General features: G+C 44.4%; 1 protein-coding gene across 1 annotated transcript in view; it reads right to left on the minus strand.

Moving 5' to 3' along the window:
- dpydb (dihydropyrimidine dehydrogenase b) overlaps positions 1-24,887 on the minus strand; it is a 136,523-nt gene that overhangs the window by 26,732 nt on the left and 84,904 nt on the right. Inside the window, exons 14-15 of the mRNA XM_055867260.1 lie at positions 14,666-14,830; positions 12,397-12,465 (exon numbers count right to left, since the gene is read on the minus strand). Coding sequence (XP_055723235.1) covers positions 12,397-12,465; positions 14,666-14,830 — 234 coding nt within the window. The remainder of the gene's footprint in view (positions 1-12,396; positions 12,466-14,665; positions 14,831-24,887) is intronic.

Consider the following 24,887-nt stretch of genomic DNA (forward strand, 5'->3'; position numbering starts at 1 on the left):
GGTAGTTAGGTAGCTAATCCGTTTCCCAAACTATTAGGCCTGCTGGCAACAGTACAGCCCCTTACCAGACCATAAGCTTTAGTGGTTAGCAACAGCCTCACCAGGAGTAAGAGTCTGGCCATGATAGGCATAACTCAACTCTGTAGGATGTCAAGTGCTTTATAGCTAGCAGTCACATGTTGGAGGGAATCCATCCGTTACAGTTTTTCTCAATCACATACAAGCAATTGTTGGATCTGTGTTGAAATGTATGTACAGCGGAACGGCGATGATCAAATGCTCAAATACATTTTCAGAACTTCTGATCTTGCCTTGGTACCTGACTTGCATATCTTAGACCACATTTAGCAAAACTTGAAATACAAATGTTCTCGGTGTTTGGTTCACAGAATATAAACACATTGTTTTCATCAGAAGAGAAATGTGTGAAATTATGTTCTCTGTTTTCAGTGCAGTAGTATCATTAAATGCTACTGCACAAAATTCTAAATCATCCCTTTAGTGTCATACTATGTACAATATATGGAAAGATCTAGGCATTGGGGACTGTCTAAATGTTTACATTTTTTATAATATTGGGGACATGCAGAGATTGAAGTTGGGTTACTCCTAAATCATCAGATTCAACACTGTGACCTTCTAAGTTTTATTTAGGTGTGGATTAAGACCTGTACAGTGCCTTCGGAAAGTATAAAGATCCCTTGACTTTTTCCACATATTGTTACGTTACAGCATTATTCTAGCATTTATTAAATTAAACAATTCCTCATCAATCTACACACAATACAACCTAAATGAAAAAGCGAAAACAGGTTTTTAGAAATGTTTGCAAATGTATTAAAAGTAAAAAACAGAAATACATTATTTACATAAGTATTCAGACCCTTTACTGTGAGACTCAAAATTGAGCTCAGGTGCATCCTGTTTCCATTGATCATCCTTGAGATGATTCTACAACTTGATTGTTGTCCACCTGTGGTAAATTCAATTAATTGAACATTATTTGGAAAGGCACACACCTGTCTATATAAGGTTCCACAGTTGACAGTGCATGTCAGAGCAAAAACCAAGCCATGACCAAGGAATTATCCATAGAGCTCCGAGACAGGATTGATCTGCACAGATCTGCGGAAGGGTACCAAAAAATGTCTGCCGCGTTGAAGATCTCCAAGAACACAGTGGCCTCCATCATTCTTAAATGGAAGAAATTTGGAACCACCAAGACTCTTCCTAGAGCTAGCCGCCCGTCCAAACTGAGCAATCGGGGGAGAAGGGCCTTGGTCAGGGAGGTGACAAAGAACCCGTTGGTCACTCTGACAGAGCTCCAGAGTTCTTCTGTGAAGATGGGAGAACTTTACAGAAGGACTACCATCTCTGCAGCACTCCGCTAATCAGGCTTTTATGGTAGAGTGGCCAGACGAAAGCCACTCCTGAGTAAAAGGCAAATGACAGCCCGCTTGGAGTTTGCCAAAAGGCACGTAAAGACTACCAGACCATGACAAATAAGATTCTCTAGTCTGATGAATCCAATAATTGAACTCTTTGGAACTCGTCTGAAGGAAACCTGGCACCATCCCTACGGTTGTAGTGGTCTGGGTGTAGCTGGTGCAGAGGAGTCAGGCACAGGACAGCAGAGATGAGTAACACAAGTAACTTTTCTCAAATATTCCAATAACATGTCGTAATACCGAGCCCACAATAACGGACCGAACATACATAAAACAATCACGCACAAAAACCATGGGGAAAACAGAGGGTTAAATAATGAACATGTAATTGGGGAATTGAAACCAGGTGTGTAAAACAAAGAAAAAAGACAAAATGGAAAATGAAAAGTCGATCGGCGATGGCTAGAAGGCCGGTGACGTTGACCGCCGAACGTCGCCCGAACAAGGAGAGGGACCGTATCTCCCCCCCCCCCTTGACGCCCGGCTAGACGACACCGACCTCGGGGACGACCTGGAGGATGAGGCGCAGGGCGATCCAGATGAAGACGGTGGAACTCACGCAGCAACGAAGGGTCCAAAACGTCCTCCACCGGCACCCAGCATCTCTCCTCCGGACCGTACCCCTCCCACTCCACGAGGTACTGAAGCCCCCTCGCCCGACGCCTCGAGTCCAGTAGTGCTCGAACAGCATATGCTGGGGCCCCCTCGATGTCTAGAGGGGGCGGAGGAACCTCCCGCACCTCAGACTCCATGAGTGGACCAGCCACCACCGGCCTTAGGAGAGACACATGGAACGAGGGGTTAATACGGTAATCTGGGGGAAGCTGTAACCTGTAGCAAACCTCGTTCAGTCTCCTCAGGACTTTGATTGGCCCCACAAACCGCGGGCCCAGCTTCCGGCAGGGCAGGCGGAAGGGCAGGTTTCGGGTCGAGAGCCAGACCCGGTCCCCCGGAGCAAACACCGGGGCCTCACTGCGGTGGCGGTCGGCGCTCAATTTCTGACTCCTCACGGCCCGCTGCAGGTGCACATGAGCGGCATCCCAGGTCTCCTCCGAGAACTTAAACCATTCGTCCACCGCAGGAGCCTCGATCTGGCTCTGATGCCAAGGTGCCAGAATCAGTACGCACTGGAAGGGGGAGAGGTTAGTGGAGGAGTGGCGGAGCGAGTTTCTCTGCCCAGGGGATGAACGCTGCCCACTCCCCCGGCCGGTCCTGGCAATAAGACCGCAGAAACCTACCCACATCCTGGTTTACTCTCTCCACCTGGCCGTTACTCTGGGGGTGAAAACCCGAGGTAAGGTTGACCGAGACCCCCAGACGTTCCATGAACGCCCTTCAGACCCTTGACTTGAACTGGGGACCTCGATCAGACACTATATCCTCAAGCACCCCGTAGTGCCGGAAGACGTGTGTAAGCAGGGCCTCTGCAGTCTGTAGGGCCGTAGGGAGATCGGGCAAAGGAAGGAGACGGTGGACTTAGAGAACTGATCCACAACGACCAGGATCGTGGTGTTACCCTGTGAGGGAGGAAGATCCGCGAGGAGGTTCACCAATAGGAGCGACCACGGCCATTGTGGAACGGGTAAGGGCTGTAACTTCCCTCTGGGCAGGTGCCTAGGGGCCTTGCACTGGGCGCACACCGAGCAGGAGGAAAAACCACCAGTACTTCCCACTAAGACAGCGCACTGTCCGACCGATGCCAGAGGAGGGTGACAAGTGGGCCCAATAGATCAAACGGTCGCAGACAGCAGACGGAACGTACAGACGCCCAGCTGGACACTGGAGGGGAGTGGGCTCTGTACGTAACGCCCGCTCGATGTCCACGTCCAGCTCCCATACCACCGGTGCCACCAGGCAAGAGGCCAGAAGTATGGGAGTGTGATCTATGGACTGCTCCTCTGTGTCATACATCCGGGACAGTGCGTCAGCCTTAGCGTTCTGGGAACCTGGTCTGTAGGACAGGGTGAAAACAAAACGGGTAAAGAACATGGCCCACCTTGCCTGGCGAGGGTTCAGTCTCCTCGCCGCCCGGATGTACTCCAGATTGCGGTGGTCAGTCCAGATGCAAAAAGGGTGTTTAGCCCCCTCAAGCCAATGTCTCCACGCCTTCAGAGCCTTGACGACAGCCAACAGCTCCCGGTCCCCCATATCATAGTTTCGCTCCGCCGGGCTGAGCTTCTTCGAAAAGAAAGCACGGAGGCGGAGCTTTGGTGGCGTACCAGAGCGCTGAGAGAGCACGGCTCCTATCCCAGCCTCGGACGCATCCACCTCCACTATGAACGCCAAAGAGGGATCCGGATAAGCCAGCATGGGATCCGAGGTAAACAGAACCCTCAGGTGACCAAAAGCACTGTCCGCCTCAGCCGACCACTGCAGTCGCACCGGTCCCCCCCTTCGGCAGTGAGGTAATGGGAGCCGCTACCTGACCAAAGCCCCAGATAAACCTCCGGTAGTAGTTGGCAAACCCTAGAAACCGCTGCACTTCCTTTACAGTGGTGGGAGTCGGCCAATTACGCACGGCTGAATATTACGCACGGCTGAAGACGACATTCTGAGTATATCAGAATGTCGTCGATATACACCACTACACCCTGCCCGTGCAGGTCCCGGAAAATCTCATCTACAAAGGCCTGGAAGACTGATGGAGCATTGATCAACCAGTACAGCATGGCAAGGTACTCTGAGTAGTATAGTGCCCTGAGGTGGTACTTCCACTCGCCTCCCTCCCGGATACGTACCAGGTTGTAAGCGCTCCTGAGCTCCTGAGATCCAATTTTGTGAAGAAGCGCGCCCCGTGCATTGACTCTATCACACTGGCTATGAGAGGCAGCGGGTAGCTGTACCTCACAGTGATTTGGTTGATACCTTGATAGTCAATGCACGGGCGCAGACCTCCATCCTTCTTCTTCACAAAAAAGAAACTCGAGGAGGAAGGTGAAGTGGAGGGCCGAATGTACCCCTGCCCCAGGGATTCGGAGACATATGTTTCCATAGCTGCCGTCTCCTCCTTTGACAGGGGATACATGTGAAGCATGGTGGTGGCAGCATCTTGCTGTAGGGATGTTTTTCAGTTGCAGAGACAGGGAGACTAGTCAGGATCGGGGGAAAGATGAATGGAGCAAAGTACAGAGAAATCCTGTTTTTGCTTTGTCGTTATGGGGTATTGTGTGTAGATTGATGAGGGAAAAAACGATTTCATCAATTTTAGAATAAGGCTGTAACGTAACAAAATGTGGAAAGTCTACAAAAAAATTAGCAAACCAGCCTTTGTATTGAATACATAGAATTGGATTGTGTTGATACTGATGAATGATTCCTGCAATCAATGTGCTGGAATAATATTTGATTTAATGTGTTTGAAATTGTTCGGTGAAATATGCATTAAAGAAGCGTAATTGACCATAATTCTGCACTTTGGGATAGTTGTACTTCCAATTTTGATCATAATTATTTAGTGACTGCAAAATCTAGTGGGATTTTCAAAAGACATACTAACTTTCTGTTTTGTCTGCTTGGACTCAAGAGATAAGTATGGGGCATCTACATCTGCATTGCTTGCTGTTTCTGTATAAGCACTTTGTGACAACTGCTGATGTAAAAAGGGCTTAAAAACATATTTGATTGATTGATTGATTGATTGATTGATTGGTTGTGTTAATCTTGTTAACACAACCAATCTTGTTCTTTTGATTAATGTACTTGCATTTTTTATTCGATTATATGGTTTTGATTAATGTATTTATATTTAGAGGAATCAACAACATTTTGAAACGCATTTACTGTTTTGCCAAAGGCCACAGAGTTCTATGTCTTGTGAACTCTGTTTGAAAATTGTCAACATTGTTCCAAAAAATCCTTTAATGAGATTAAGAAAAACTGTAAATGTGTGTCAAGTGTGCTACCTCTCCGGCCTCTAGGTCACAAGGCTGCTCGTTATGGCGCACACCTGTCACCATCGTTACGCGCACCTGCACGTCAATAGACTCACCTGGACTCCATCACTTCCCTGATTATCTTCCCTATATATGTCACTCCCTCTGGTTCCTTCCCAGTCGTAATTGTTTCAGTTTCATGTCTGTGCGTTGTTCGTGTTTCTTGTTTTGTATTATGTTTTCATTTATTTATTAAATTCACCCACAGAACTTGCTTCCCGACTCCCAGTGCACACATTACAATGTGACTGGTGTCGTTTCAGGAAACTAGGCGTATGTCGCAAGTCATAACTTCACAGGAGAGGCATTTGAACATAACGTTAAAAAAAAATCTAAAAGCGTTTTTTGGCAGCAATACATTCTGGAACATGTGAACTTTCATGTGCCTTAATAACAAACTCGTATGCCATCTGTAAATACAAATACAATTGTTAAATTGCGAGCCTAGTTGGTTTAGTCACAGAAAAAGTCAGGAACCTTCCCGCTAGCCATGATTGGCTGAGATAATGGATGGGCTGGACCAAGTTTTGAAATCAGTGGAATGCCTGGTGGAAATAGAGTATGATAGCTAGGGAGTTGGACAAAATTCTGCCGTTTGATTGCAAATATGCAGAGGGATTCGGAAAGAGAACACAGAAGGCTGTTGTATGAAACCTGTCTCCAGATTATATCTTCAAACTAAGGACTACCATGGCATCCGTGACAGAGAGGGAGAAGTGTCCAGCCATGTAAGATAGTCTAGCTAGCTACATTTTCAGATATTATACATTTCTAATTTTGTCAGAAATTTGTTTTCATTTTAAATTATTAAAGCATACAGTGAGCTGGCTGGCTCGCTAGCTAAAGTTATGTGTATGAACTGTGTATTAATATTATTCGTATCTCAGAGCCATTTGCATTACTAGTCAGCCTAATATTAGCTCGCTAACATTGAACCTGGTTGGTTAGGTACTTGCAAATTCATGCAGGGTAGTAACGTTATGAGTTGGGATTATGGTTCATTGTTTAGCTAGCTAACATTTGTATTTTTATTTTTCTGTTATTTTACCAGGTAAGTTGACTGAGAACACGTTCTCATTTGCAGCAACGACCTGGGGAATAGTTACAGGGGAGAGGAGGGGGATGAATGAGCCAATTGTAAGATGGGGATTGAACCTGGATTGAACCTGGCTGGTTAGCTACCTGCAGATTCATGCAGTGTAGTAACGTTATGAGTTGGGATTGTGGTTCATTGTTTAGCTAGCTAGCTACATGTTTAAACAAAAGACTTCACTATGCAAGTAACCATTTCACTACACCTTCTGTATCCGGTGCATGTGACAAATAAACTTAGATTTTATTTGATGTAGTATGTGTTTACCAGAGACAGTAATGTGAAGAACATGACCTGCACCAAAGTCAAATTAGGATATAACATTAGGCCAGACAGTATCCAAGTTCTAAAAATTCTCCGGAAGAATGTCCTGCTTTTGTTTCGTCACACTCACAACCATAAACTATTTTCTGTAATTGGCTCGCCATTAATTTGTAAATAATTCTCTTTTTGTGAGTTTATTTTCCTGTAATAATCTAGGCAAATGAGCGAAAGTGAAGATGTTGTCAGCTATATGATATGGTCATTATTTGAACTGGCAAGCCAGCTAACTTAACATTAGCTAGTTAGCTAACAAGCTAGTAACGAACCCAAAGATAGTTTAGAAGGTTGCTTTTAGTTGTATGGTTTGCTAGGTTGACATATACTAAATTCATTCTTAGAGTTTATTGGTGTTAAAATACACTAGTTATGCTATTTTGGACCACCAGGCTGCTGATGTCATGTATTTATACTTTTTCATAACGACAACGATACGTTTTATGTCAGACGACAATAGAATGTTCTTGATGTCATTGCGACAACTGTCAAAAGACATATTATAAACCAGCCTTTAGTCTTGAAATCGTTGGTTGTTTGGTACATGCCTCATGTGAATCCGGGGCAAAGGCTGAATGGGTGTAGCTAAAAAGCTCTCCAGTAGTTTTACCCAAACATTCAAGGGACATTTTCTGAAAAGTGAAGTTACAAGTTTATTAACTTTCCCATTGTTCCTCAACTGTAGTGTATGATATACCATTTTCTAGCTCCGAGTCTGTACTTTTATCCAATGTAAAAAAACACAATTTCAAATTTTGCTACATAAGACCGAATCGAGCCGGTCGGTCACAAATACCATTCCCTAGCAATGAAATACTATGCCACTACTACTACCATTATCAATCATCACAGTGGTTTTAGCATGCCTGATGCAAACACAACAGTGTTGGTTTCACATCAATAACCATGAGTTCAATAGGGCTATGTGAAGTGACAGAGCAAAGCTGAGAAGGAACGATAGAATAAAAGATAGATTTCAGAGGCAAACATCCACATCGGAGGAGAAAAAGAATAACAAAAAACTATGTTTTTATGATTTATATCTTTCTTTCTTTCTGTCTTTCTTTCTTTCTTTCTCTCTCCCTCTTACTCTCCCTTACTCGCTCTCTCTCCTTTCTCTCTCACTCTCCCCCTTACTCTCTCCCTTACTCTCTTCCTCCCCTTCTCTCCCTCACCTTTCTCCATCTCACTCTCTCCTACTCCCTCCCTCCCTCCCCTCTCCCTAAAAGTATGTTTTTTACATAGGATAAAAATGAACTCTGTTTGAAACATTGTTCCAAAAAATGCTTGTATGTGATTGAGATAAACTGTAAATACCATTCCCTAGCAACAAAATACTATGCCACTACTACTGCTATTATCAATGATCACATTGTTTTTAGCCTTCCTGATGCAAACACAACAGTGGTGGTTTCACATCAATAACCATGAGTTCAATAGGGCTATGTGAAGTGACAGAGCAAAGCTGAGAAGAAACGATAGGAGAAATGAAAAAACATTTTATTATTTATTCCCTCTCTCATTACACTCTCTCTCTTTATCTCCCTTTCTCTCTCTCTCTCTCCGTTACTATCACTTTCTCTTCCTTACTCTCTCTAAGAATAGTAAGAATAAGAAATAAAAGTAATTAAAGAGCAGCAGTAAAATAACAATAGCGAGACTATATACAGTGGGGTACTGGTACAGAGTCAATGTGCGGGGGCACTGGTCAGTTGAGGTAATATGTACATTTAGGTAGAGTTATTAAAGTGACTATGCATAGATGATAACAACAGAGAGTAGCAGTGGTGTAAAAGAGGGGGAAGGGGGGGGCAATGCAAATAGTCTGGGTATCCATTTGATTAGATGTTCAGGAATCTTATGGCTATGAGGTAAAAGCTGTTTAGAAGCCTCTTGGACCTAGTGTAAGACAAGGGTGGCTCTAGTCTTTGACAATTTTTAGGGCCTTCCTCTGACACCGCCTGATATAGAGGTCCTGACCCCAGTGATGTACTGGGCCGTTCACATTACCCTTTGTAGTGCCTTGAGGTCGGAGACTGAGCAGTTGCCATACATGGCAGTGATGCACCCAGTCAGGATGCTCTCAATGTGCAGCTGTATAACCTTTTGAGGATCTGAGGACCCATGCCAAATCTTTTCACTCTCCCGAGGGGGAATAGGTTTTGTCGTTCCCTCTTCACGACTTTCTTGGTGTGCTTGGACCATGTTAGTTTGTTGATGATGTGGACACCAAGGAACTTGAAGCTCTCAACCTGCTCCACTGCAGCCCGGTCGATGAGAATGGGGGCATGCTCGGTCCTCTTTTTCCTGTAGTTCACAATCATCTCCTTTGTCTTGATCACCTTGAGTGAGAGGTTGTTGTCCTGGCACCACACGGCCAGGACTCTGACCTCCTCCCTATAGGCTGTCTCATCGTTGTCGTGATCACAACGCTGTTGTGTCGTCAGCAAACTTAATGATGGGGTTGGAGTCATGCCTGGCCGTGCGTTCCTGAGTGAACAGGGAGTACAGAAGGAGACTGAGCACGCACCCCTGAGGTGCCCCTGTGTTGAGGATCAGTGTGGCAGATGTGTTGTTACCTACCTTTACCACCTGGGGGCGGCCCGTCAGGAAGTCCAGGATCCAGTTGCAGAGAGAGGTGTTTAGTCCCAGGCTTATTGATGAGCTTTGAGGGCACTACAGTGTTGAACGCTGAGAGGTAGTCAATTAATAGCATTCTCACATAGGTGTTCCTTTTGTCCATGTGGGAAAGGGCAGTGTGGAGTGCAATAGAGATTGCATCATCTGTGGATATGTTGGTGCGGTATGCAAATTGGAGTGGGTCTAGGGTTCCTGGGATAATGGTGTTGATGTGAGCCATGATCAGTCTTTCAAAGCACTTCATGGCTACAGACATGAGTGCTACTGGTTGGTATTCATTTAGGTAGGTTACTTTAGTCTTCTTGGGCACAGGCACTATGGTGGTCTGCTTGAAACATATTGGTATTACAGACTCGGACAAGGAGAGTTTGAAAATGTCAGTGAAGACACTTGCCAGAAGGGCAGCGCATGCTCGCAGTACACGCCCTGGTAATCTGTCTGGCCCTGCGGCCTTGTGAATGTTGACCTGTTTAAAGGTCTTACTAACATCAGCTGCAGAGAGCGTGATCACACAGTCTTCCAAAACAGCTGGTGCTCTCATGCATGTTTCAGTGTTATTTGCCTCGAAGCGAGCATAGAAGTAGTTTAGCTCATCTGGTAGGCTCGTATCACTGGGCAGCTCTCGGGTGGGCTTCCCTTTGTAGTCTGTAATGTGGGGACGATGTCATCGATATGCTTATTGGTGAAGCTAATGACTGATGTGGTTTACTCCTCAATGCCATCTGAGGAATCCCGGAACATATTCCAGTCTGTGCTAGCAAAACAGTCCTGTAGCTTAGCATCTGCTTCATCTGACCACTTTTTTATTGATCTAGTCACTGGTGCTTCCTGCTTATATTTTTGCTTGTAAGCAGGAATCAGGAGGATAGAATTATGGTCAGATTTTTCAAATGGAGGGCGAGGAAGAGCTTTGTATGCATCTCTGTGTGTGGAGTAAAGGTGTTCCAGAGTTTTTTTCCCTCTGGTTGCACATTTAACATGCTGATAGAAATTTGGTAAACCAGATTTAAGTTTCCCTGCATTAAAGTCGGCTACTAGGAGCGCCGCCTCTGGGTGAGTGTTTTCTTGTTTTCTTGTTTGCTTACAGCGGAATACAGCTCATTCAATGCTGTCTTAGTGCCAGCCTCTGACTGCGGTGGTATGTATACAGCTACAAAGAATACAGATGGAAACTCTCTCGGTAGATAGTGTGGTCTACAGCTTATCATGAGATAATCTACCTCAGGCGAGCAATAGCTCGAGTCTTCCTTACACATCGTGCACCAGCTGTTATTTACAAAAATACATAGTCCGCCGCCCCTTGTCTTACCAGACACAGCTGTTCTATCCTTCCGGTACAGCGTATAACCAGCCAGCTGTATGTTGATAGTATCGTCGTTCAGCCACGACTCCTTGAAGCATAAGATATTACAGTTTTGAATGTCCCGTTGGTAGTTTAATCTTCCGCATAGGTCATCGATTTTATTTTTCCAAAGATTGCACGTTTGCTAGCGGAATGGAAGGAAGTGGGGGTTTATTCAATCGCCTACAAATTCTCAGAAGGCAGCCTGCTCTCTGGCCCCTTTTTCTCCGCCTCCTCTTCACGCAAATCACAGAGATCTGGGCCTGTTCCCGAGAAAGCAGTATATCATTCGCGTCGGGCTAGTCAGACTCGTTAAAGGAAGAAAAAAGGATTCTGCCAATCCGTGGCGAGTAATCTCAGTCCTGATATCCTGAAGTTATTTTCGGTCATAAGATACAGTAGTGGCAACATTATGTACAAAATTATGTCCTTTAAAGTCTATATAAGCTAGAGACCTGCAGTGTTTGTCTCCATACCCTGGTCAAAACTTTGGTATTCAGTTATTGCATCTGAGCTCCTAGATTGTGAGGCTCTCCTTTTCTTTTTCAAGGTTTCACATCAATAACCATTAGTTCAATAGGTCTCTCTCTCTCTCTCTCTCTCTCTCTCTCTCTCTCTCTCTCTCTCTCTCTCTCTCTCTCTCTCTCTCTCTCTCTCTCTCTCTCTCTCTCTCTCTCTCTCTCTCTCTCTCTCTCTCTCTCTCTCTCTCTCTCTCTCTCTCTCTCCTCTCTCTCTCTCTCTCTCTCTCTCTCTCTCTCTCTCTCTCTCTCTCTCTCTCTCTCTCTCTCTCTCTTATCCTCTGCCCTCCTCTCTCTCGCTCTCTCTCCCTTACTCTCTCCCTCGTTATCACCCCCTCTCAATCTCTCTTCCCCATCTCTCCCTTGCTCTCTTTCTTTCTTTCTCTCTGTCTCTCTCTCTCTCCCCCCCTTCTTGTGAACTCTGTTTGGAAGATCGACAACATTGTTCCAAAAAATGTTTGTATGAGATTGAAAAACTGTAAATACCATTCCCTAGAAATGAAATACTATGCCACTACTACTACCATTATCAATCATCACAGTGGTTTTAGCCTGCCTGATGCAAACACAACAGTGGTGGTTTCACATCAATAACCATGAGTTCAATAGGGCTATGTGAAGTGACAGAGCAAAGCTGAGAAGGAACGATAGGAGAAACGATAGATTTCAGAGGCAAACGTCCACATCTGAGGAGAAAAAGAACACAAAAAATAGTTTTATGATTTATTCCTCAGTTTGTGAGCACAGTGGGTTTCTGTTGCCTCTGAGACGTAAATCCGATGTTATCTAATGCAAATTTAATGTAAGAAGCTGCTTTTTCTCAAAGAGACCAATGAGGCTTTAAGCCATGAATATGGATGCCGGTCTATTTCAGAGTGATACTCTTTAAGGTATCTGTTAAAGCATATTTTTTACATATTGACATGCATGTTTTTAGAGAAGACAAAGGAAGTCATTTAAATCCATTTGATTGGTACAAAATAGTTGGCCCAGAAGAATGTGAATGGATCAAATTGAACAGTCCCTTCCTTGACTCTTTCTTCAAGTCCAGCCCTGTAAAGTCAGGTTATATTCTGAACCAACAGACAACACAAAATGGACTCACCTCTGCCATTTTAGTAAGCTCTACCCAGTCGGCTTTGTTGTAACCACACATGATGCTCGAGATGACAATCTGAAAGGAGAGAGAGAGAGAGAGAGAGAGAGAGAGAGAGAGAGAGAGAGAGAGAGAGAGAGAGAGAAAGAGAGAGAGAGAGGGCAAGTAACAACTGTGATTTCACCTGCTGTGCCTTATCTTGTCTGAGAGCCTGAGAACACATAGTGGTTTCAAAGACTACACAAACATCTGAGAGAATAACAGAGGAACAATATAATGTGTCTTTCGCCCATCAGTCCTCCGCACTCAATCCTCAACGGTCCTCAGTCCTGTTGTGGAAACTATAATCTACCCATAAAGTAGGGGAGATATAACTCTCCCTTTCATTGCTTTGGATTTTAAAAGACACAAATAGGCTGATGTGTCCACAATGCACAGAGGGACATGCCTGCCTGTGATATAAGTGTGTGTTTGATTTTATAGATCCTGCATCTTTCCGTGTCCGTATTGTTGGAGACTTGTGATAACCCTTCATCCTCTTTACCATGGGAGCCGGCTACTGAACTGCAAATATTGATTACGGGCCAGTTGAAGTGGAAATGAATAGCAAACAATGCTACGTTTCTCCCCCTGATCCACTCTCAAGTGACACATGCTACGTACAGTGGCCAGACTATTGTTGGGAAAAAGTCTTTAGTATCTATTCACATTGTTTGAAGACAGAAGGAAAGGGACAAGACAGACAAACGTACATGCAGACGTGCCGACAGACAGACTGACAGGCGGTGTGCACTGCAGTAGAACCGTTCTAGCTGAACCCCATCCCGAGGAGGCGGTTTATGGGGTAGAGTGAATTGCAGCGATAGTGGGGCATGTGTCTGTATGTTTGTCCGTCCATCCTGCGGCTTGCCTGTCTGTCCGTCTGCCTGTCTGTCTGTGAGGAGCAGAGCAGAGCCAAGCCTAGCAGGGGGATCCTCCTGTTATCTCTTTAATAATGTAGTAGTGTGAGTAAGTGAGCCCTTCCACCAACACCCTCTACACTGCCTCTCCAGGGACCCCCGGCAACACGGCAACTGTCAATCACCGCTGATATGGAGATATTAGAAGAGGGGAGGATGGGGCTGCACCTTTTCACTTTCTTCCCGCTCCCTCTTTCTCCATTATTCTGCCTCTCTCCTGCTCCCTCTCCCTCTCTCTCTCCCTTTCTTTCTGTCAATTTGTCCCTATGTTTCCCTGTTAGTCTCTCTTTCTCTTCCCTTTTTTACAACTCCATTCCTCAGGTGCAGCATTATTACAGGCATGCCCGCTGCCTGTAAAACCTGACACACACACACACACACAGACCACTCCACTCCACAGTCTCAATCAGTCCCTGCAAGGGAGAGGTGTCTCAATCTCCCCAGCCCCTACAATTTCACATCATTTGGGGAGGGATTTTGCTATTAATCACTCCCTTTCTCTGAGTATTCATTTTGCCGAGCGGAATACACCGGTGACCTTTAACCTCCGGGAGGCACGCACTGGGATGAGTTTGGCTCTGCCTTCACCAAGGACGCCCTTCAAAGCAACCAAAGGTGGACCGAGGATGGTAACCCACAAGGTCACGTCATGTTGAAGACGAGAGCAGAGGAAAACAGGAATAATGAATGGGAATAATGGGGGAGGGAGAATGGCCTTGACCTCCCTGAAATCAATGAAAAAAAATGAATGGATGTCTCTCAATGGGAGCTACATATTTATGTTTTACTGCGTCGGTAAGTAATTTGGGGAGGATGGAACAAGGGGATGGGCTCTGGCAACCAGGTAAAGGAAATAACAGGAGGATGAAGGTCGGAAGAGGTCAATTGTGAAGAGGATTTCTGGGCCTGAGCTTGGTGTGGAAGCACAGCAGTGTAATACAGTGTAATCACTGTAGACTAAATGGGACAGTCTGACATGAATATACAGCAAATACCCCTACAGGAAACACAAATAATCCCTGGGGAGGTGGGTATTATGTTCAATGAGACAGGCTCACTGCATTTTTCACTGTAATTCATTCTGGACTAAATAAATGTTTGAGTGACATTTATTTAGCTGAAAAAGATTGGTTGAGTCTTCAAATAGTAAACTACCGAACCGAACCAAGCCAAACGGAGCTGTGCTATGCTGGCCTGGTTACACATCCACCAAAGTTGTTACCTCAAGCAAGCTGAAAAGACTATGTGAGAGTATCGTAGCACAAATCGGTTCCAGTAGATAGTGTGAAATGGGCATCTGTGGAAAAGAGTGAACTCACATTCTTGGGGAAGTCTGTCTTCAGCTCTTTGACACCCTGGCACCAGTAGGCAGCTGTCTTCTCACTGATCAGTTCGATGTTGAGGAAGGAGCCCTGTCCGGGGCCGAACACATGACCTGACGTGGTGCCACGCACGATACGGGGAGAAACATTAGTCACCAGGTCCTGTGGGAAGAATCACAGGAATGAGAGAAATGACACTCCAAGAAACAAAATGGCTGACTGTTTTGTTAGGTCAGGCCAGTGATGGAACGAGCGAGATTGATCCATTACCATGAGGGCCAGGATTTTTTCCTGGCTATAACTGTTCAGTATAATTCGAGCTGTGGTGGAATTATTGTAATCAAAAGGAGAGGCTTTTAGATTTCTTCAAAACAATCAACTTTATTATTTAATTACTGCAGAAATGGAGCTGGTCGGTAATCACCCCTCGATGTGATCACTGAGAACTCAACGAGCTGGTTTGAGGCACAGCATTTTATAGCAAAGTCCATCCTCCTTCAGTCTACATGACAAACAACAGATGTATGGAATGGGTCACAAAGTTAAGATTTGCATGAAAGATACGTATAATTCACAGCAGACAGTATCTGCTGTAAAAACAGTTCTCATTGTGTAGAGACCAGGGTCTGTCCCCCAACTCCATACTGGAGCCATCTCCCCCTGGTACCCCAGTACAGAAACATTAACTCATGTTCTGGAATGCGGTATCACCCAAAGACATTGTAAATCTTCTAGAGGCCCATCCTCAGTAGAACACACACAGATGAGCATTCTAACAACCCCTTATTCTGTTCCATAAAACAACCATTTGATGCAATAACAGCATTATAACATAATCTTGTAATTTCCACCATAGGGCTCAGAGTTTTTCCTTGTCAGGCAAATTGGTCAACAAAATCTCAAAAACATGACTCATCTGCATGAACAACATGACATTACATTTTATGAATAGGAGGGAGGTGCAATGTCAATATTTGATAACTATAATGTCACTTAATTGTGAAGCTTCAATTGTGAATCTGAATGTCATGTTTGATTCAAAGCCAATGAGAAGAGCTGTTGAATCTAAAGAAGTACCACTCATATTCATGATATACAGTTACTTATAAATTCACCACAGAGACATTGATTTTTTGAAGATGTTTCATTCTGCTCTGGATACTATTACCAATTAGTAGAAACCAATTTGCATAATCAAATTTTAAAAAACGAGTCTATATCAAACGATTGCAACAATAACACACTAATAGATGTAATGATATTTGGTTTATGTAGTATCTTTAGATAGAAGAAAAATGTCATTAATGATAGAAAGTAACGCATACATAATCTGCAGTAGGTTTATAATCCTAAACTCCTAAACCAATGCTATCGTGGCGAAAATTCAAGAGAGCATCACAGGCAACAGTAGAATTCATTGTGATCACGAATTTGTTTCCCTGTGACATCTGCTGTGTTCACTGCTAATAGCTGGGCTTTATCCACAGGGCAATGTTTGAAGGATTTAGCTCAGCGCTGCACTGTGAGTTCAGTCAACTATGAAGGCAGCTCCTCGCTAGCTAACCCTGATGAAGTGCAAGACAAGTCAGGACAAATTGTTTGAAGTCGGCGAGTAGAAAGGAATACGAATGAGATTAGATAAAGCTCTGGACAGACGTGGGAGCCACGTCTTTCGATGAACAAATACGGAATGATGGGTGAAGGGTTCGGTGCGTTTGCACATACGGAATCAATCACATAAAATAGTAAAGTAATCCATAACGCCAAAACACATAGGCTAGGCTACAGTACCACACACACGCAACCACACACACACACACACACACACACACACACACACACACACACACACACACACACACACACACACACACACACACACACACACACACACACACACACACACACACACACACACACACACACACACACACACACACACACACACACACACACACACACACACACAGACACAGACACAGACACACACACACACACATACACATGAGCCAAAGGGGAGGAGCGTCAATGTAAATAGTCCGGGTGGCCAGACTATTTACCACCAATCCACACGTACTACAGTCCTCAACAAGGATTTAGGTACTATAGGTTACCGGGTCCATATTGTCTGGTTTTCTGCTAACCATTGGGCTATAACAACAGTCCAGGTCAACTAATCAATCCCCACAACCTAGCACCTTTATGAAAAGATGTGATAAAGAGTGCTCAGATATCACAGCCACGGCTGTAGCTCCTCCAACACAGAGACAACCAAAGATTGGCCGTCGGCCATGAGGAGGCACATTCCAGGTGATTACCGAACAGCGGTTAGTTACACGGTCTCTTCCCTCAAGACACTATTCTTTCTTTCTGCAGGGAGGAGAAGCGAGAGAGAGAGAATGATGGAGAGAGATAGAGAAAAAATAAAAATATACGTTTTTCAGTTGCACACCGTGCGGCCCTGGCTATTTTTAAAGCTGACACAGAAACCATTCGACCACAATTATCTCTATTACTACATCCATCATTATCGCCGGAGGGAGGGATGTACGTGGTCGGGGGTGGTGGTGGATGCTAGTAAGTGAACAATTCTCTCTCTCTCTCCCTCTCTCCCTCTCTCCCTCTCCCTCTCTCTCCCTCTCTCTCTCTCTCCCTCTCCCTCTCCCTCTCTCTCTACCTCTCTCTCTCCACCTCTCCCTCTACCTCTCCCTCTCTCCCTCTACCTCTCTCTCTACCGCTCTCTCTCTTTCTCTCTACTCTCTCTCTACCTCCCTCACTCCTTTTTCTCTCTCTCTCTCCTACTCTTCATGGCGAGTTTAAATCCCTCTCTTTCCCCCCTCTCACCCCTCTCTCTTTCTCGCTCTTTCCCTTACTCTCCCTCCCTCCCTCTCTCTATCTCTCTCTTACTCTTCATGGCAAGTTTAAATCCCTCTCTTTCTTCTCGATCTCTCTTGGCAGATGTTTTTAGTAGTCCACTTGTTGCCCTGTCCTGCCCTGTGCTGGTGGCTGACTTGCCAGCCGGGTCAAGAAGACCAAATGGAACATCACACAGCTCAATCATACCTTCAGCTATAGCTCTGGTGCCACCATGTTCTATCTATAGGTTAATCACCATGACCCTGGATTGAATGTTAAGCCATTTTATTCTATGTGACATTAGAGGGAGGGCAGCGGGCATATAATATATTGGGAGGTGATTCTATCTACTTTGTTCTGATTTCTTTGGTCCAGACAGGGCAAGTGACCTGCGTGTTAATTTACTTCGTTTTTTTTCTTTCTATTTGCCACTTTGATCTATGCATTTTTCATAAACAATCTGAATCTAATCCTCCTCCCATTTGTCATCTTAAGTGGTTTCATGACCCTGTAAGTTCCATTTAGAGGGAGAGGCATGCATACTCACGGTCTGGGCAGAGAACAGAGTTCCTAAGGGCTGTGGCAAATTGCTTTCAATATCTCGTTTTTCTCTTTCAATCAGAGCCACTACAGCACAGCAGCTTTCAGTGCCTGAAAAGGCATGTCTTGGGTATGACCTAAAATTGTCATCTTTTAAAATCAGTCCCTTTATCACTCTGGGAGATGCATTCATGCTCCCTGTGTTTCAAACTTTTCTGGCTCATTTTGGAAATATTCTGATATATTCATATATTCGGAAACTATAGGCAAAGGAATGCATCTAGGAATGCCATTTCGTGGCGAAGTGCTGAAAGTGTACAATTGAGCTTCACATATAATATGAAGTGTTTTCTTGCCAAACACGATGCAAAACTAAAAGGTAGCAACAATAACAACGAGAGTGTACTTTGAGTGAAAATGTCATTTTGTGACCTACTTCCCTAACGGTGTTATAAACAGAGACATATTATGGGGAATTTAAACAATTAAAAATGCCCTCCAGCGATTGTTTAACTTTTTTCTGTTGAAAAGTGATATCCCATTGAAGTACTAAGTCATTTGAAAATGACTGCAAGAGAAATATAAGTGCCCTTGCCAAAGGGACTAAGTGGTCATAGTTAACACATTAGACAGAATGAACACATGCTGACTTCAGTGATAAAAAAAACAAAGAATAAATAACATCGCTGAATTCAACCCCTCAGAAGGTAAATCTCAGAACTACCCTTCAAAAACAACGTCAACGAAGTTTGTGTATCACGAGATAGGTAAGTTTGTCCTGAGAATAGTAAACCAAGATTGACATGATTCTTGTTTTTTTTTATTCATGTGATGCAAATAACGAGCTTTACACAATTACCACAAACAACAAGCAACCAGGCAATAAATTAGCTTCTCGTACAAAGAAGGCTAAACTCATAAAAATAACACCCACTGGTAATATACAAGCATTAAAAAGTTTTTTGTTACTGTAAATCTATAAAGTTTTGACATCTATAAAGTTCTTCCCACACACTGGTAAGTAGGCAGACTTTCACAAACATAGAATGACCAATTACATAAATCTCTCATCTGTAAATTTAGACCTGCTTTTCTCATAATGATTTAAGTTTCACACATAAACTATGAGACAGGGTTCAGCTGCTAGACAGAGTTTTAATTAGCAAACAAAGCGATTTAACTCTTCAGTTTTCAGGGACATGGAAAAAGTGACCCTTACATAAAGGGCCCTATTTTGACAAGGCAAGAAAGGCGCTAGTTTCGTTTCAACAAGATCCTAATACGCAGTGCTTGTAGTGGATTCTATTGAGGTGCCTAATTCTGTGGTGTGTGTGTGCGTACGAACACATTTTCTTCTGTGTATTTAGGTAACGCTATGGAGTTACCCCGGCCTGTACCTGAATCCCCGTGCTACACCAGCAGCAGAGGCCTCTGGGAGGAGGAGGAGCCACCCACACTGCATCCCCTATGAGATCACACATAACAAATTGGCACTAATTTCAGGAAGATGGCCGCCTAGTCTCTGGCCCTGTATCGATTTCCCGCCTCCTTCTGCCTTCTGGACACATGCAGCCATCAGGGACAGAGTGGGAAGATGCTCACTGCTCACGTCTGATGAAGAGCAGGCAGCAGACGGACAGTACAGATGGGAGAGGCTTGGCTATAAATAGGGATGACATCTAGAAGCCGGATGGTTGACTGGAGAACAACACTGAGATCCCACCACCAGTAATGGAAATCCTTAAGGGGTCAAGTTGAATTAAATACGAATAAGGATACCTTATACATTTAAACAACCAGGCGGAGGTTGAATGAAGAGAGGATGAGCTTCGTATCTATCTTATATGCACGGATGGTAATCCTGACATAGCGTACGGTACGTATTCATTCTTGAGTTTGTGGGAGTTCTTGCTACCTATGACTGAGAAGTATATGTTCATTCTAGAGTATGAGGGAGTTGTTGATGACTATGAGTGCAGAGATAATTCCACACTATTGTTACCTTCTGAGGGCGGCCTGTGACACTCTTGTTGTTTGCAATAGCTAATTTGAGATAAACATACAGCATTTCATATTATTGGTTGGAGCAAACAATATCTATTATTGTTTCTCAGCCCTGCCATCCTCTGCCTTTCCATATCTCTGCAGAGCATCTCACACTTACCCCTGTTTCTTCTGCCTATCAATGACAGTTTCCTATCTATACCACCTAGCTACCACCCAAAGAGACACAACAACGGGAATGAATCCATTCACCAACCACTGCCTGCTATTCTAGGCGTACCCCTAATTAAGCATCTAGCTTAATTAGACAATTTACTGTGTAATTAGTAGGCAATTAGCTGACATCTCTCTGATCTTTGCAGTACTGACTGCTTTGACAGCTCGGGCTCTGTGATATACGCTCTGGGTCCTTGCCAGCCTATGGCCATTTTCACTTATACTGCAGCGCAGTGGGGCGGAAATGGCACCTTGGTGCTTTGCCTGATTAAATATAATGTAACTGCAGGGGATACACATCTGTTTCATGGCCTGGAACATCCTTCCTATCCCATTTCACCGGCTCCACCGGGAACAGTTTTGACCACTGTTGACAGTCTGACAACGCCATCAAGAAATGCCCATGATCATCCAGCATAATTGTGCTGTAATGACAGGGGAGATGGGTAGACGAGGAAATGTAGAACCCAGCACTAGGACTTCCAAAATGGCCTTTTAGGTACGTTAATGTTGGGAGGAAACGTCTTGATCCTTACTCATGTGATCATGTAGGTTGATTCTTTGACCTGTCTATGCTGTGTGTGAGTTTGCATTATTCAGTTGCATGTGTGTGAGAGACTATACTGAACAATAATATGAATGCAACATGCAACAGTTTCAACGATTTTACTGAGTTACAGTTCATACAGCTGAAGTCGGACGTTTACATACACCTTAGCCAAATATATTTAAACTCAGTTTTCCACAATTCCTGACATTTAATCCTTGATAAAATTCCCTGTCTTAGGTCAGTTAGGATCATCACTTTATTTTAAGAATGTGAAATTTCAGAATAATAGTAGAGAGAATGATTTATTTCAGCTTTTATTTCTTTCATCACATTCCCAGTATGTCAGAAGTTTACATACACTCAATTGGTATTTGGTAGCATTGCCTTTAAATTGTTTAACTTGGGTGAAACATTGTGGGTAGCCTTCCACAAGCTTCCCACAATAAGTTGGGTGAATTATGGCCCACTTCTTCTGACAGAGCTGGTGTAACCGAGTCAGGTTTGTAGGCCTCCTTGCTCGCACACACTTTTTCAGTTCAGCCCACAAATGTTCTATAGGCTTGAGGTCAAGGCTTTGTGATGGCCACTCCAATACCTTGACTTTGTTGTCCTTAAGCCATTTTGCCACAGCTTTGGAAGTATGCTTGGGGTCACTGTCCATTTGGAAGACCCACTTGCGACCAAGCTTTAACTTCCTGACTGATGTCTTGAGATATTGCTTCAATATACCCACATCATTTTATTTCCTCATGATGCCATCTATTTTGCGAAGAGCACCAGTCCCTCCTGCAGCAAAGCACCACAACATGATGCTGCCACCCCCATGATTCACGGTTGGGATGGTGTTCTTCGGCTTGCAAGCCTCCCCCTTTTTTCTCCAAACATAATGATGGTCATTATGGCCAAATAGTTCTATTTTTGTTTCATCAGACCAGAGGATATTTCTCCAAAAAGTACAATCTTTGTCCCCATGTGCAGTGGCAAACCGTAGTCTAGCTTTTTTGGGGAGGTTTTGGAGCAGTGGCTTCTTCCTTGCTGAGTGGCCTTTCAGGGTATGTTCGATATAGGACTCGTTTTACTGTGAATATAGATGCTTTTGTACCTGTTTCCTCCAGCATTTTCACAATGTCCTTTGCTGTTGTTCTGGGATTGATTTGCACTTTTTGCACCAAACTGCGTTCATCTCTAGGAGACAGAACGCGTCTCCTTCCTGAGCAGTATGACGGCTGCGTGGTCCCATGGTGTTTATACTTGTGTACTATTGTTTGTACAGATGAGCTTGGTACCTTCATGCGTTTGGAAATTGCTCGCAAGGATGAAGCAGACTTGTGGAGGTCTACAATTTTTTTTCTGAGGTCTTGGCTGATTGTTTTTGATTTTCCCAATAAGTCAATGAGGTTGAAGGTAGGCCTTGAAATACATCCACAGGTATCCAGCCAATGACCCGCATCCACTCCAGACAATGACCCGCACATGAAACAAAAGCAAACTTAATTCATTATCTCTCTGTTTTAAACCTGTCGATGAAAGCCGCTCATGACTCCAGTTCAGTTTGATTAGTGAGACCTCCTGGATGGGAGCCAAGGCAGCCCTTAATTTTGTATTATTTGTATTTAACCTTTATTTAACTAGGCAAGTCAGTTAAGACCAAATTCTTATTCATAATGACTGCCTACCAAATGGAAAAGGGCCTCCTGCGGGGACGGGGTCTGGGATTAAAAATATAATAAAAATATCCAAGGTGGCTTAGCAGTTCAGACGTCTTTTTCCGTATTGTCGTGTCGTGTCCTGTATATATATTTATTTACACCTTTTCTTCACATATCTTTTATTTATTTTATTATCCAAGAACTCAACTACAAAAGCTTTCCTGCAAAAGCTTTCCTGCAACCCGCTTCACCAATTACAATAAGTATTATTTACCTCAATCTGAAAATCCATCGTGGAAGATAGCCAGGGGCTAATTCAGAAGCTAGCCTGAAAGCTAACCAGAAGCTACTCCGATAGCTAGCCAGAAGCTAATCTGTAGCTGCCCCGAAATTAGCCGGTTTGCTGGCTAGCGTTGGTGTTTCAGCTGCCCACGTTTTGCGGTCATCAGCTATTCCTTTAGCTCGATAATCTACCGGCACTTTTGTGCAACGCGACTCGGACCGGAGCATTCCGGGATTTTTTTTTTTTCTCTCAGTTTCCCCGGATTCCAACCGCAGGCTCTGGACACTTGCACCTTGATTTCGCAGCTAGCTAGCTGCATACCGTGTGACTATTGGCTTACGTCGACCCCGGAGCAAACTCAAATCATGCTGGAGCTAGCCAGCTGAGGAGTTCCATCACCATCCGGACCCGTTTCTTTTGTTGCTGCTGCAGATACGGAACCCCACCGGGCCTTCACGACTGACTGCCGACGTTATCTGCCCGAGGGATTTATCCAACCGGCACCTCCGTCCCGACGTTACCTGAACGCTCATCTGAGGCCCGCTAATCGTTAGCTGTCTTATCGGCTGCTATCTGAACAAAACCCCACTACACGGAACCTACCGACGGAAACGCACGAGGTATCTACAAACAGACCTCCATCCTATGCTGCTACCGATAGCCATATACCCGGCCAGCTGTCTGGATCGCCACGACCCCAACCAACCTCTACTCACTGGACCCTTATTGATCACTCGATTAAGCATGCCTCTCCTTAATGTAAATATGCCTTGTCCATTGCTGTTCTGGTTAGTGTTTATTGGCTTATTTCACTGTAGAGATTCTAGCCCTGCTCTCTATACCATATCCAACCTCTCAGTTCCACCACCCACATATGCGATGACATCACCTGGTTTCAATGATGTTTCTAGAGACAAGATCTCTCTCATCATCACTCAATACCTAGGTTTACCTCCACTGTATTCACATCCTACCATACCTTTGTCTGTACATTATTCCTTTAAACTATTTTATCGCCCCCAGAAACTTCCTTTTACTCTCTGCTCTAGTAGCTCTAGGCGACCAATTCTCATAGCTTTTAGCCGTACCCTTATCCTACTTCTCCTCTGTTCCTCTGGTGATGTAGAGGTGAATCCAGGCCCTGCAGTACCTGGCTCCACTCCTATTCCCCAGGCGCTCTCTTTTGATGACTTCTGTAACCGTAATAGCCTTGGCTTCATGCATGTTAACATTAGAAGCCTCCTCCCTAAGTTTGTTTTGTTCACTGCTTTAGCACACTCTACCAACCCGGATGTTTTAGCCGTGTCTGAATCCTGGCTTAGAAAGACCACAAAAAATTCAGAAATTTTTATCCCCAATTACAATATTTTCAGACAAGATAGAACGGCCAAAGGGGGCGGTGTTGCAATCTACTGCAAAGACTGCCTGCAGAGTTCTGTTATACTATCCAGGTCTGTTCCCAAACAATTTGAACTTCTACTTTTAAAAATCCACCTCTCTAAAAACAAGTCTCTCACCGTTGCCGCCTGCTATAGACCACCCTCTGCCCCCAGCTGTGCTCTGGACACTATATGTGAACTGATTGCCCCCCATCTATCTTCAGAGCTCGTGCTGCTAGGCGACCTAAATTTGAACATGCTCAACACCCCAGCCACCCTACAATCTAAGCTTGATGCCCTCAATCTCACACAAATTATCAATGAACCTACCAGGTACCACCCCAATTCCGTAAACACGGGTACCCTCATAGATATCATCCTAACAAACTTGCCCTCCAAATACACCTCTGCTGTTTTCAACCAAGATCTCAGCGATCACTGCCTCATTGCCTGCATCCGTAATGGGTCAGCGGTCAAACGACCTCCACTCATCACTGTCAAACGCTCCCTGAAACACTTCAGCGAGCAGGCCTTCCTAATCGACCTGGCCGGGGTATCCTGGAAGGATATTGATCTCATCCCGTCAGTAGAGGATGCCTCGTCATTTTTTTAAAATGCCTTCCTCACCATCTTGAATAAGCATGCCCCATTCAAGAAATTTAGAACCAGGAACAGATATAGCCCTTGGTTCTCTCCTGACCTGACTGCCCTTAACCAACAGAAAAACATCCTATGGCGTTCT

Source organism: Salvelinus fontinalis, chromosome 17 (genome assembly GCF_029448725.1).
Source record: "Salvelinus fontinalis isolate EN_2023a chromosome 17, ASM2944872v1, whole genome shotgun sequence".
NCBI lineage: Eukaryota > Metazoa > Chordata > Actinopteri > Salmoniformes > Salmonidae > Salvelinus > Salvelinus fontinalis.